General features: G+C 48.7%; 1 protein-coding gene across 1 annotated transcript; it reads left to right on the top strand.

The window, feature by feature from the left end:
• Nucleotides 1-1290: 1290 nt before the first annotated feature.
• tmem178a (transmembrane protein 178a) lies at nucleotides 1291-13363 on the top strand. Its single transcript, XM_072672070.1, has 4 exons — nucleotides 1291-2313; nucleotides 11188-11301; nucleotides 11845-11982; nucleotides 12148-13363. Exons 1-4 carry the CDS (start codon nucleotides 1890-1892, stop codon nucleotides 12387-12389), a joined length of 918 nt encoding a protein of 305 aa, XP_072528171.1. The 5' UTR covers nucleotides 1291-1889; the 3' UTR covers nucleotides 12390-13363.
• The last annotated feature ends 1637 nt before the right edge of the window (nucleotides 13364-15000 follow it).

Raw genomic sequence — 15000 nt, 5'->3', positions numbered from 1 at the left:
ACCAGTATTATACACCACTATAGTTCACTACAGGACACTACACCAGCATTATACACCACTATAGTTCACTACAGGACACTACACCAGTACTATACACCACTATAGTTTACTACAGGACACTACACCAGTACTATACACCACTATAGTTCACTACAGGACACTACACCAGTACTATACACCACTATAGTTTACTACAGGACACTACACCAGTATTATACACCATTATAGTTCACTACAGGACACTACACCAGTACTATACACCACTATAGTTCACTACAGGACACTACAGCAGTATTATACACCACTATAGTTTACTACAGGACACTACACCAGTACTATACACCACTATAGTTTACTACAGGACACTACACCAGTATTATACACCACTATAGTTTACTACAGGACACTACACCAGCATTATACACCACTATAGTTTACTACAGGACACTACACCAGTATTATACACCACTATAGTTCACTACAGGACACTACACCAGCATTATACACCACTATAGTTCACTACAGGACACTACACCAGTACTATACACCACTATAGTTTACTACAGGACACTACACCAGTACTATACACCACTATAGTTCACTACAGGACACTACACCAGTACTATACACCACTATAGTTCACTACAGGACACTACAGCAGTATTATACACCACTATAGTTTACTACAGGACACTACACCAGTATTATACACCATTATAGTTCACTACAGGACACTACACCAGTACTATACACCACTATAGTTCACTACAGGACACTACAGCAGTATTATACACCACTATAGTTTACTACAGGACACTACAGCAGTATTATACACCACTATAGTTCACTACAGGACACTACACCAGTACTATACACCACTATAGTTCACTACAGGACACTACAGCAGTATTATACACCACTATAGTTCACTACAGGACACTACACCAGTACTATACACCACTATAGTTTACTACAGGACACTACACCAGTATTATACACCACTATAGTTTACTACAGGACACTACACCAGTATTATACACCACTATAGTTCACTACAGGACACTACACCAGTATTATACACCACTATAGTTCACTACAGGACACTACACCAGTACAAGTTTATGTAATAAGAGAAAAACTGATTATTACTGAACTGATACAGCAGCAGCCTGAACACACTCAGATGTGTGTGTGTGTGTGTGTGTGTGTGTGTGTTTCACCTTGAGCGTGCATTTTTCGCTCATGTTTATGGAGCTCCATCTTCCATTGGCTGTTCAGATTGCACGGGGCGGGGTTAATCTCCTGCTGTTATTTTCGCCTTTGTGCACGAGGATACCGGCCTCTTCCTCATCATCATCATCAGAACGGGCAGTCTTCCTCTGTGTGTGTGCCTCGCGCCTGCTGGACCCGCCCCATCCGTCTCACCGCTATTGTTGGCTCTGCACAGCAACCTTCACACACACACACACACACACACCCCGCGCTCTCTGCACCGCGAAAGGAGTCTGAGCGCGCGAGCAAGCTGAACGCGGGATCGTATTCATCTTCATCATCCTCATCATCAGTGGGTTCACCTTCTCGGACACAGAGGACACGCGCGGAGGGGGAGGGTGGCTGTGTGTGCACGTGCGGGGTGGGGGGGGAGTGAGAGAGAAAAAGGTGAGAGAGCTCGCGAAGAGAAGAGAGAGAAGATGTGCTCGAGCTCAGGTTGGGTGTAGCACGGCTGTGGCTCTGTAGTGTGTGTGTGTGTGTGTGTGTGTGCGGTAGATAATGTAAGTGTGTGTGAGTGATGGACGGTTGGTCGCGCGTCTCCGCCCTGTGCGCGTGTGAGAGAGAGAGCGCGCGGGCGGTAGAGTGACACTGTGTGAGCCTGGCAGAGGGAGCGAGTGATGGAGCGGTGTGTTCCCGCGCTCTCGGTGTGTGTGAGCGCGCTCTCGCTGCTGCTCCTCCTCCTCGCGCTCTGTTCGGATCACTGGTATGAGACGGACACTCGGAACCACAAGCGGAACTGTGACCGGAAGGGCTCGGACTCCAACGACCAGAAGAACCGAGACATGCCCATCTACCACCTGCCCCTGGTGGAGGGGGGGGCAGGGGCTGTGATGGGGGGCACGCGGCGCGGGGGGGCGCTCGCGAGGCCCATCCATGTGGGCAGCACCGAGGAGGAGCTGCTGGAGAACTGGAGAGCGATCGCCGGACTGGGAATACTGGAGACGGAGTGCGGGAGACCGCTGTTCCCCACCCACTCCGGCCTGTGGAGGAAGTGCTACTTCCGGGGGCGGGACCACGACATAGACACGCTCGTCAACAAAGGTGCGAGGCAGCCTTATGCAAATGACTGAAGGGAAAGTGGTGGGGTATGCTAATTACCGGGAGAAATGAGGAGGGGGTATGCTAATTACCGGGAGAAATGAGGAGGGGGTATGCTAATTACCGGGAGAAATGAGGAGGGGGTATGCTAATTACCGGGAGAAATGAGGAGGGGGTATGCTAATTACCGGGAGAAATGAGGAGGGGGTATGCTAATTAATAAAGGTAAAGAGGGGGGCTACTAACTTAAGATATGGGTGGAGATATATTAATTATGAAAGAGTTGGGATATGCTAATGAACAAGGGTAAGGGTTTGTATATGCAAATACAGGATAATGGAGTACCAAGGTAAAGATGTAAGGGATTGGATATGCTAAATAAATAGTAATAATAATAATATGCAAATGTTGTCTGTTGGCAGTGTTGCTGTAGGGCTGTGTTATGGCGTTGGCAGTACTGCAGTAGGGCTGTGTTATGGTGTTGGCAGTGCTGCAGTAGGGCTGTGTTACGGTGTTGGCAGTGCTGCTGTAGGGCTGTGTTATGGTGTTGGCAGTGCTGCAGTAGGGCTGTGTTACGGTGTTGGCAGTGCTGCTGTAGGGCTGTGTTATGGTGTTGGCAGTGCTGCAGTAGGGCTGTGTTATGGTGTTGGCAGTACTGCAGTAGGGCTGTGTTACGGTGTTGGCAGTGCTGCTGTAGGGCTGTGTTATGGCGTTGGCAGTACTGCTGTAGGGCTGTGTTACGTTGTTGGCAGTACTGCAGTAGGGCTGTGTTATGGTGTTGGCAGTGCTGCAGTAGGGCTGTGTTATGGTGTTGGCAGTACTGCAGTAGGGCTGTGTTATGTTGTTGGCAGTGCTGCAGTAGGGCTGTGTTATGGTGTTGGCAGTACTGCAGTAGGGCTGTGTTATGGTGTTGGCAGTACTGCAGTAGGGCTGTGTTATGTTGTTGGCAGTGCTGCAGTAGGGCTGTGTTATGGTGTTGGCAGTACTGCAGTAGGGCTGTGTTATGGTGTTGGCAGTGTTGCTGTAGGGCTGTGTTATGGTGTTGGCAGTACTGCAGTAGGGCTGTGTTATGGCGTTGGCAGTACTGCAGTAGGGCTGTGTTATGGTGTTGGCAGTGTTGCTGTAGGGCTGTGTTATGGTGTTGGCAGTGCTGCTGTAGGGCTGTGTTATGGTGTTGGCAGTACTGCAGTAGGGCTGTGTTATGGCGTTGGCAGTACTGCAGTAGGGCTGTGTTATGGTGTTGGCAGTGTTGCTGTAGGGCTGTGTTATGGTGTTGGCAGTGCTGCTGTAGGGCTGTGTTATGGTGTTGGCAGTGTTGCTGTAGGGCTGTGTTATGGTGTTGGCAGTGCTGCTGTAGGGCTGTGTTATGGTGTTGGCAGTACTGCAGTAGGGCTGTGTTATGGTGTTGGCAGTGTTGCTGTAGGGCTGTGTTATGGTGTTGGCAGTACTGCAGTAGGGCTGTGTTACGGTGTTGGCAGTGCTGCAGTAGGGCTGTGTTACGGTGTTGGCAGTGCTGCTGTAGGGCTGTGTTATGGTGTTGGCAGTACTGCAGTAGGGCTGTGTTATGGTGTTGGCAGTGTTGCTGTAGGGCTGTGTTACGGTGTTGGCAGTGCTGCTGTAGGGCTGTGTTACGTTGTTGGCAGTGTTGCTGTAGGGCTGTGTTACGTTGTTGGCAGTGCTGCAGTAGGGCTGTGTTATGGTGTTGGCAGTACTGCAGTAGGGCTGTGTTATGGTGTTGGCAGTGCTGCTGTAGGGCTGTGTTATGGTGTTGGCAGTGTTGCTGTAGGGCTGTGTTATGGCGTTGGCAGTACTGCAGTAGGGCTGTGTTATGGCGTTGGCAGTGCTGCAGTAGGGCTGTGTTACGGTGTTGGCAGTGTTGCTGTAGGGCTGTGTTACGGTGTTGGCAGTGCTGCTGTAGGGCTGTGTTATGGTGTTGGCAGTGCTGCAGTAGGGCTGTGTTACGTTGTTGGCAGTACTGCAGTAGGGCTGTGTTATGGTGTTGGCAGTGTTGCTGTAGGGCTGTGTTATGGTGTTGGCAGTGCTGCAGTAGGGCTGTGTTATGGTGTTGGCAGTGCTGCAGTAGGGCTGTGTTATGGTGTTGGCAGTGCTGCTGTAGGGCTGTGTTATGGCGTTGGCAGTACTGCAGTAGGGCTGTGTTATGGTGTTGGCAGTGTTGCTGTAGGGCTGTGTTATGGCGTTGGCAGTACTGCAGTAGGGCTGTGTTATGGTGTTGGCAGTGTTGCTGTAGGGCTGTGTTATGGTGTTGGCAGTGTTGCTGTAGGGCTGTGTTATGGTGTTGGCAGTGCTGCTGTAGGGCTGTGTTATGGTGTTGGCAGTGTTGCAGTAGGGCTGTGTTATGGTGTTGGCAGTGTTGCTGTAGGGCTGTGTTATGGTGTTGGCAGTGCTGCTGTAGGGCTGTGTTATGGTGTTGGCAGTGCTGCAGTAGGGCTGTGTTACGGTGTTGGCAGTATTGCAGTAGGGCTGTGTTATGGTGTTGGCAGTACTGCAGTAGGGCTGTGTTACGGTGTTGGCAGTGCTGCAGTAGGGCTGTGTTATGGTGTTGGCAGTGCTGCAGTAGGGCTGTGTTATGGTGTTGGCAGTGCTGCAGTAGGGCTGTTATGGTGTTGGCAGTACTGCTGTAGGGCTGTGTTATGGTGTTGGCAGTACTGCTGTAGGGCTGTGTTATGGTGTTGGCAGTGCTGCAGTAGGGCTGTGTTATGGTGTTGGCAGTGCTGCTGTAGGGCTGTTATGTTGTTGGCAGTGTTGCTGTAGGGCTGTGTTACGGTGTTGGCAGTACTGCAGTAGGGCTGTGTTATGGTGTTGGCAGTGTTGCTGTAGGGCTGTGTTATGGTGTTGGCAGTACTGCTGTAGGGCTGTGTTATGGTGTTGGCAGTGCTGCAGTAGGGCTGTGTTATGGTGTTGGCAGTACTGCAGTAGGGCTGTGTTATGGTGTTGGCAGTACTGCTGTAGGGCTGTGTTATGTTGTTGGCAGTGCTGCAGTAGGGCTGTGTTATGGTGTTGGCAGTACTGCAGTAGGGCTGTTATGTTGTTGGCAGTGCTGCAGTAGGGCTGTGTTATGGTGTTGGCAGTACTGCTGTAGGGCTGTGTTATGTTGTTGGCAGTGTTGCTGTAGGGCTGTGTTACGGTGTTGGCAGTACTGCAGTAGGGCTGTGTTATGTTGTTGGCAGTGTTGCAGTAGGGCTGTGTTATGGTGTTGGCAGTGTTGCAGTAGGGCTGTGTTATGGTGTTGGCAGTGTTGCTGTAGGGCTGTGTTATGGTGTTGGCAGTGTTGCTGTAGGGCTGTGTTATGGTGTTGGCAGTGCTGCAGTAGGGCTGTGTTATGGTGTTGGCCGGACTGCAGTAGGGCTGTGTTATGGTGTTGGCAGTACTGCAGTAGGGCTGTGTTATGGTGTTGGCAGTGTTGCTGTAGGGCTGTGCTATGGTGTTGTCAGTGCTGCAGTAGGGCTGTGTTATGGTGTTGGCAGTGCTGCAGTAGGGCTGTTATGGTGTTGGCAGTACTGCTGTAGGGCTGTGTTATGTTGTTGGCAGTGCTGCAGTAGGGCTGTGTTACGGTGTTGGCAGTACTGCAGTAGGGCTGTGTTATGTTGTTGGCAGTGCTGCAGTAGGGCTGTGTTATGGTGTTGGCAGTACTGCTGTAGGGCTGTGTTATGTTGTTGGCAGTGTTGCTGTAGGGCTGTGTTACGGTGTTGGCAGTACTGCAGTAGGGCTGTGTTATGTTGTTGGCAGTGTTGCAGTAGGGCTGTGTTATGGTGTTGGCAGTGTTGCAGTAGGGCTGTGTTATGGTGTTGGCAGTGTTGCAGTAGGGCTGTGTTATGGTGTTGGCAGTGTTGCAGTAGGGCTGTGTTATGGTGTTGGCAGTGTTGCTGTAGGGCTGTGTTATGGTGTTGGCAGTGTTGCTGTAGGGCTGTGTTATGGTGTTGGCAGTGTTGCTGTAGGGCTGTGTTATGGTGTTGGCAGTGCTGCAGTAGGGCTGTGTTACGTTGTTGGCAGTGCTGCAGTAGGGCTGTGTTACGTTGTTGGCAGTGCTGCAGTAGGGCTGTGTTATGGTGTTGGCAGGACTGCAGTAGGGCTGTGTTATGGTGTTGTCAGTACTGCAGTAGGGCTGTGTTATGGTGTTGGCAGTGTTGCTGTAGGGCTGTGTTATGGTGTTGGCAGTGTTGCTGTAGGTCTGTGTTGTGGTGTTGGCAGTGTTGCTGTAGGGCTGTGTTACGGTGTTGGCAGTGCTGCTGTAGGGCTGTGTTACGGTGTTGGCAGTGCTGCTGTAGGGCTGTGTTACGGTGTTGGCAGTGCTGCAGTAGGGCTGTGTTACGGTGTTGGCAGTGCTGCTGTAGGGCTGTGTTATGGTGTTGGCAGTGCTGCAGTAGGGCTGTGTTATGGTGTTGGCAGTGTTGCTGTAGGGCTGTGTTATGGTGTTGGCAGTATTGCAGTAGGGCTGTGTTATGGTGTTGGCAGTACTGCAGTAGGGCTGTGTTATGGTGTTGGCAGTACTGCTGTAGGGCTGTGTTATGGCGTTGGCAGTGTTGCTGTAGGGCTGTGTTATGGTGTTGGCAGTGCTGCAGTAGGGCTGTGTTATGGTGTTGGCAGTACTGCAGTAGGGCTGTGATATGGTGTTGGCAGTACTGCAGTAGGGCTGTGTTATGGTGTTGGCAGTACTGCAGTAGGGCTGTGTTATGGTGTTGGCAGTACTGCTGTAGGGCTGTGTTATGGTGTTGGCAGTACTGCAGTAGGGCTGTGTTATGGTGTTGGCAGTGCTGCTGTAGGGCTGTGTTATGGCGTTGGCAGTACTGCAGTAGGGCTGTGTTATGGTGTTGGCAGTGCTGCAGTAGGGCTGTGTTATGGTGTTGGCAGTACTGCAGTAGGGCTGTGTTATGGTGTTGGCAGTGCTGCAGTAGGGCTGTGTTATGGTGTTGGCAGTGCTGCAGTAGGAGTGTTGGAGTGTTTATGTTCTCAGTATGCTCTGCAGCTCCTCTTCCTCCTTCGCTTTTGCTCTGCTTTGATGCTGCAGATGAAAAGATGAGTGTGTGAAGGTGAAGCAGGTGAGGGAATTGGATCTGATTGGAGGTCAATGGAGATTAGGGGCTGACAGCTGTGTGAGGGATGAGAGCTGACCGCTGAAAGTCCTCCAACCTTCAGATTTCACCTTTAATCCTGGGTCTGAGCAATCACCTGCTCTCAGATCAGATCAGTCTGAGTGACTGTGTTCACCTCAACACCTCTATAGGGTGGTGAAGGGTAGTATAGGGTATTATTTTGTTAAGAAGGTTTTACAGTATTGCCCTGCTCCACAGGAACAGGAGGTGCTGTAGAAATGTTGCTATGGTAGCATATGCTAACACATGATCAGCTGCAGGTCTGTAAGCTGCTAACCCAGCGAAACCTGTAAAGGACTTCAGGTTTCCAACTTGGTTCCTCTGTCCAGTACTGCCGTATCAGTTTCAGATAATGTCCTGATCACGTTGATTGATTACTGAACAATATAATATTTATCAATTAAAAACTGGATCAAACTTCAGAAAAGCTTCAAAAGGTAAACCCTGACAGAGTCTGGTCTCTGCAGTTTCTGCTGGCCACACCCTTCCTTGTGTGTCCACCCCACTGCTCAGTGTGTCTGTGTGTGTGTGTGTGTGTGTGTGTGTGTGTGTGTGTGTGTGTGTGTGTCTGTGTGTGAATTTGGAACGGAGCTGCATAGATTCACGGCAGCCAAATCTGAGCTGTGGCAGAAACAACAGCAGAAGGTCGGCCAGTGGGGGGCAGCGGTGAGGCCTGCAGGACAGAGCGTCAGAAACAGCACAAACACAAAACAACAATAATACACATATAACATCACAACAATACACATATAACATCACAACAACAACAATACACATAACATCACAACAACAACAATACACATAACACCACAACAATACACATACATCACAACAACAATACAACAGCAATACACATATAACATCACGACACATATATAACATCACAACAACAATACACATACAACTACAATATACATATAACATCACAACAACAATACACATATAACATCACAACAACAATATGCATATAACATCACAACAACAATACGCATATAACATCACAACACATATATAACATCACAACAACAATACACATAACATCACGACAATACACATATAACTACAATATACCATCACAACAACAATACACATATAACATCACAACAACAATACACATAAAACATCACAACACATATATACCATCACAACAACAATACACATAACATCACAACAATACACATACATCACAACAACAATACACATACAACATCATGACAACAATACACATATAACATCACAACAACAATACACATAAAACATCACAACAATACACATATAACATCACAACACATATATACCATCACAACAACAACAATACACATAGCATCACAACAATACACATACAACATCACAACAACAATACATATATAACATCATAACACATATATATCATCACAACAACAACAATACACATACAACATCATGACAACAATACACATATAACATCACAACAACAATACACATATAACATCACAACATCAACAATACACATAACATCACAACAATACACATACATCACAACAATACATATATACCATCACAACAACAACAATACACATAACATCACAACAACAATACATATATAACATCACAACAATACACGTATAACATCGCAAGGTAAGTTAGGGGTAGTAGTTAGGGGGCAGCAGTTAGAGGGTAGTAGTTAGGGGGTTGCAGTTAGGGGGCAGTAGTTAGTGGGCAGTGGTTAGGGGGTACTAATTAAGGGGCATTAATTAGGGGTAGTAGTTACGGGCAGTAGTTAGGGGTAGTAGTTAGGGGGCAGCAGTTAGGGGGTAATAATTAGGGGGTACTAGTTAGGGGGTAGTAATTAGGGGGTTGCAGTTAGGGGGCAGTAGTTAGTGGGCAGTGGTTAGGGGGTACTAATTAGGGGGCATTAATTAGGGGTAGTAGTTACGGGCAGTAGTTAGGGGTAGTAGTTAGGGGCAGTAGTTAGGGGTAGTAGTTAGGGGGCAGCAGTTAGGGGTAGTAGTTAGGGGGCAGTAGTTAGGGGGTAGTAATTAGGGGGCAGTAGTTAGGGGCAGTAGTTAGGGGTAGCAGTTAGGGGGTAGTAGTTAGGGGGCAGCAGTTAGGGGGTAGTAGTTAGGGGTAGAAGTTAGGGGGCAGTAGTTAGGGGGTAGCAGATAGAGGATAGTAGTTAGGGGGTAATAATTAGGGGGTACTAGTTAGGGGGCAGTAATTAGGGGGTTGCAGTTAGGGGGCAGTAGATAGTGGGCAGTGGTTAGGGGGTACTAATTAGGGGGCAGTAATTAGGGGTAGTAGTTACGGGCAGTAGTTAGGGGTAGTAGTTAGGGGCAGTAGTTAGGGGTAGTAGTTAGGGGGCAGCAGTTAGGGGTAGTAGTTAGGGGGCAGTAGTTAGGGGGTAGTAATTAGGGGGCAGTAGTTAGGGGCAGTAGTTAGGGGTAGCAGTTAGGGGGTAGTAGTTAGGGGGCAGCAGTTAGGGGGTAGTAGTTAGGGGTAGAAGTTAGGGGGCAGTAGTTAGGGGGTAGCAGATAGAGGATAGTAGTTAGGGGGTAATAATTAGGGGGTACTAGTTAGGGGGCAGTAATTAGGGGGTTGCAGTTAGGGGGCAGTAGATAGTGGGCAGTGGTTAGGGGGTACTAATTAGGGGGCAGTAATTAGGGGTAGTAGTTAGGGGCAGTAGGTAGGGGGTAGTAGTTAGGGGGCAGCAGTTAGGGGGTAGTAATTAGGGGGCAGTAGTTAGGGGGAAGTAATTAGGAGGCAGTAGTTAGGGGGTAGTAATTAGGGGGCAGTAGTTAGGGGGTAGTAGTTAGGGGCAGTAGTTAGGGGGCAGCAGATAGAGGATAGTAGTTAGGGGGTAGTAATTAGGGGGCAGCAGTTAGGGGTAGCAGTTAGGGGGCAGCAGTTAGGGGTAGCAGTTAGGGGGCAGTAGTTAGGGGGTTGCAGTTAGGGGGCAGCAGATAGAGGATAGTAATTAGGGGGTAGTAATTAGGGGGTAGTAGTTAGGGGGAAGTAATTCGGGGGCAGTAGTTAGGGGGAAGTAATTAGGGGGTAGTAGTTAGGGGCAGCAGATAGAGGATAGTAGTTAGGGGGTAGTAATTAGGGGCAGTAGTTAGGGGGAAGTAATTAGGGGGTAGTAGTTAGGGGTAGTAATTAGGGGGCAGTAGTTAGGGGGTAGTAGTTAGGGGGTAGTAGTTAGGGGGTAGTAGTTAGGGGGAAGTAATTAGGGGGCAGTAGTTAGGGGGTAGTAGTTAGGGGTAGTAATTAGGGGGCAGTAGTTAGGGGGTAGTAGTTAGGGGGAAGTAATTAGGGGGCAGTAGTTAGGGGTAGTAATTAGGGGGCAGTAGTTAGGGGGTAGTAGTTAGGGGTAGTAATTAGGGGGCAGTAGTTAGGGGGTAGTAGTTAGGGGGCAGCAGTTAGGGGTAGCAGTTAGGGGGCAGCAGTTAGGGGTAGCAGTTAGGGGGCAGTAGTTAGGGGGCAGCAGATAGAGGATAGTAGTTAGGGGGTAGTAATTAGGGGGTAGTAGTTAGTAAGAAAAGTGCTGCCCCCCAACCCTCCCCCCCTCTCCCGTTAGGCGCAGTTCTGACGTAGCAGCAGTGAAGCAGGAAATGTAGAGGTGCGGTGAGCGCGTATCGGTGTGGACCGGCCCACTTCCAGCACTGATCGTTATGTAATGTCTGGTGTGTGTGAGTGTGTGAGTGTGTGAGTGTGAGTGTGCAGAATCAGCAGTTTTGTCTCTGCAGTGCTGCTGTGTTTCCAGATGCTGACCGCTCTGATCTGACCGCAGGTATTGCCGACCGCTGCACTTCTGTCAAATACCATTTCTCTCAGCCCATCCGGCTCCGGAACATTCCACTCAACCTCACCCGGACCATCCAGCAGGACGAGTGGCACCTCTTACGTAAGCACCCACCGTCTACACACACCTGCAGTGAATAGATGGAGCTAAACTACTAAAGCAGCTGAATGGGTGGTGCTAAACTGCTGTAGGCTGAATGGGTGAAGCTAAAGTGCTGTAGGCTGAATGGGTGAAGCTAAAGTGCTGTAGGCTGAATGGGTGAAGCTAAAGTGCTGTAGGCTGAATGGGTGGGGCTAAACTGAATGGGTGTTGTTCTTCCATCATATGAACACAGGCTGTTTGCTCAGGCTGTGTGTGTGTGAGTGTGTGTGTGTGTGTGTTTAGTCTGAACTGTTGCTGATCAAAGTGCATAACACACACGCTGCTGCTGCATAACACACGCTGTGTGTGTGTGTGTGTGTGTGTGTGTGTGTGTGAGTGTGTTGCGGGTTAGTGTTTGGTGCCGTATGTCTTTGTTCCGCCTTCAGTGCTAATTATGCAGCTCCATCAGCGGCGCTGGAAATAGCGCGTTAGCACTGCGCTGTGGTGCGAGTTGTGGGCCGTGTGGGAGGTAGTCATGGAGACAGCGTGTGTGTGTGTGTGTAGATCTGCGACGGATCACGGCTGGGTTCCTGGGCATGGCGGCGGCGGTGCTGCTGTGCGGATCCATCGTGGCTGCAGTCGGACTCTTCTGGGAGGAAAGTCTGACCCAGCACGTCTCCGGCCTGCTGTTCCTAATGGCAGGTACTCCCTCCCCCTGTATCTCTCCACCATTCCCTCCCTCTCCAACAGCAATTACCCCAAGTGTGTGTGTGTGTGTGTGTGTGTGTGTGTGTGTGTGTGTGTGTGTGTGTGTGTGTGTGTTTGTGTGTGTGTGTGTGTGTGTGTGTGTGTGTGTGTGTGTTTCAGGTATTTTCTGCACTATCTCTCTGTGTACGTACGCTGCGAGTGTGTCGTACGATCTGTCCCGGAATCCTCCGTTTATTTACGGACTGCCAGACGACGTGGATCACGGGTACGGCTGGTCCATCTACAGCGCGTGGGTCAGTCTGGGTCTCACCGTGGCGTCCGGCTGCTTCTGCACTACCTACCCCTTCCTGAGCCGCAGCAAAGCCCTGCGGTCTAAAACCGCACGCGAGTCCGCCGTCTGAGCCGCCACAGCGCCCCCGCAGGACCGGAGGAGCCACTACCTCGGTCAGCGCCGCACTGGACCCATCACTGGACTTCACTCCCCACTGTGCTCTCAAACACGTGTGTGTGGAGGCGTGTAAGTGCCCCCTAGTGACCAGGAGGAGTTCAGCCAACACCTCATAGGCACACACACACACACACACACACACACACACACAGGTACAGTAGGTGTGAATATGAGTTGTGAGAGGGGACAGTTCTGTAGTTTTTCGTTCGTGGGTCATTTGTTGTGATTCTGTGGTTCGAGCTCTCTCTCTCTCTCACACACACACACACACACACACACACACACACACACACCAGACAGTAGGTTGGACTTTATTGTGCTGAACTTCTCACTGATATTTCTGTGATCAGCTGGTCAGTTGGGACTGGACGCTCTGACCCAATGTTCTGTAAATGTGACAATTTGTTTCTGAACTAATGTGAGATTATTCTAATGAGATTATAATAAAGTGTAATTAAGTGACTGTAATGAGATTATGATTAGGTGATGGTAATGAGATTACAATGGGGTGAGGGTAATAAGGTGACAATAATCTGATGAGGTTGTGATTATGGTAATGAGGTACTGGTGATGATTATGCTAATGAGGTAATAGTGCAGAATATGGTAATGAGGTAATGGTGATGATTCTGGTAATGATGTGATGGTGATGAATATGCTAATGAGGGGATAATGGTCAGTATTTTTGTTTAGCACAGAGTAAACACTTCCAGTTCTGATGTGACAGTATTAATGTACACGTTAACGCCACGTAGACGATCCGCAGTGTTGATATTAATCCGATTCTGAAGAATTCTAAACGAACACCGCTTCACTCGGCCACGCTGTACCGGACCCTCCCTGCAGAACCCAGCGAGATGTGCTATCTGACTGTGGGCCGGAGTTCCCGTGCTGTTCCTGAGAGTGTAAATAAAGTTCAGTATGAGGACGGATCTGTGTGTTCATTATCCAGCCTTCCGGATCAGCTGCTGTACACACGAGGGTTATAGTTATAGTATAACCCTGATGGGTTATAGTATAAAATAATAATAACAACAACAATAACAACAATAACAATAATAACAGCAGCAGTTAGAAGATGAATGGTCTTTAATGTGGTCAGTAAAGGAGGATGGCCAGCTGGTTGGTGGCAGGTAGCAGCAGCTGGTCTGACATGAGCAGCAGGAGCCTCTGACGGTCAAGTCAGCATCAGGTCAGACAGGTGGGCAGTCATTAACTCAGGACCCCCTAATTAACCAGGTGCTTTCAGCTGCTGAGGTTCTGATCCAATATGAAGAGCTGTTCTCTTCAGAACATCTGAGAACATCCACCCAAACGTCCCTCCACCTGCTCCAACCGCTCTGTGGAGCAGAACCCTGGTGTGTTCTCTTCTACTCTCAGTACTCAGTCTGTACTTGGGTTTAGTCTGTATTTGGGTTTAGTCTGTACTCAGGTTTAGTCTGTATTTGGGTTTAGTCTGTACTCGGGTTTAGTCTGTATTTGGGTTCAGTCTACTTGAGTTTAGTCTAGTCGGGTTTAGTCTGTACTCGGGTTTAGTCTGTATTTGGGTTTAGTCTGTATTTGGGTTCAGTCTGTACTCGGGTTTAGTCTGTACTCGGGTTTAGTCTGTATTTGGGTTTAGTCTGTATCTGGGTTCAGTCTGTACTCGGGTTTAGTCTGTATTTGGGTTCAGTCTACTTGAGTTTAGTCTAGTCGGGTTTAGTCTGTACTCGGGTTTAGTCTGTATTTGGGTTTAGTCTGTACTCGGGTTTAGTCTGTATTTGGGTTTAGTCTGGACTCTGGTTTAGTCTGCTCGGGTTTGGTCTGTACTCTGGTTTAGTCTGTATTTGGGTTTAGTCTACTCGGGTTTGGTCTGTATTTGGGTTTAGTCTGTATTTGGGTTTAGTCTACTCGGGTTTAGTCTGTACTTGGGTTTGGTCTGTACTCGGGTTTAGTCTGTATTTGGGTTTAGTCTGTACTCTGGTTTAGTCTGTATTTGGGTTTAGTCTGTACTCAGGTTTAGTCTGTACTCGGGTTTAGTCTGTATTTGGGTTTAGTCTGTATTTGGGTTCAGTCTGTACTCGGGTTTAGTCTGTATTTGGGTTCAGTCTACTTGAGTTTAGTCTAGTCGGGTTTAGTCTGTATTTGGGTTTAGTCTGTATTTGGGTTTAGTCTGTTCTCTGGTTTAGCCTGTACTCAGGTTTAGTCTGTATTTGGGTTTAGTCTGTATTTGGGTTTAGTCTGTTCTCTGGTTTAGCCTGTACTCAGGTTTAGTCTGTACTCGGTTTTAGTCTGTATTTGGGTTTAGTCTGTACTCTGGTTTAGTCTGTATTTGGGTTTAGTCTGTTCTCGGGTTTAGTCTGTACTCAGGTTTAGTCTGTTCTCGGGTTTAGTCTGTTCTCGGGTTTAGTCTGTACTCTGGTTTAGTCTGTTCTCGGGTTTAGTCTGTACTCGGGTTTAGTCTGTACTCGGGTTTAGTCTGTATTTGGGTTTAGTCTGTATTTGGGTTTAGTCTGTTCTCGGGTTTAGTCTGTACTCGGGTTTAGTCTGTTCTCGGGTTTAGTCTGTACTCGGGTTTAGTCTGTT

Source organism: Salminus brasiliensis, unplaced genomic scaffold (genome assembly GCF_030463535.1).
Source record: "Salminus brasiliensis unplaced genomic scaffold, fSalBra1.hap2 scaffold_159, whole genome shotgun sequence".
Lineage (NCBI taxonomy): Eukaryota > Metazoa > Chordata > Actinopteri > Characiformes > Bryconidae > Salminus > Salminus brasiliensis.
This window is presented reverse-complemented; position numbering and strand designations above follow the sequence as displayed.

Excerpts from the sequence above, each read along its gene's own strand:
- tmem178a (XM_072672070.1), top strand. The coding sequence starts at position 1,890 with ATGGAGCGGTGTGTTCCCGCGCTCTCGGTGTGTGTGAGCGCGCTCTCG. Across the intron at positions 2,314-11,187 it reads AGACACGCTCGTCAACAAAG|GTATTGCCGACCGCTGCACT; the intron begins GTGCGAGGCAGC and ends ATCTGACCGCAG. Across the intron at positions 11,983-12,147 it reads CCTGCTGTTCCTAATGGCAG|GTATTTTCTGCACTATCTCT; the intron begins GTACTCCCTCCC and ends TGTGTGTTTCAG.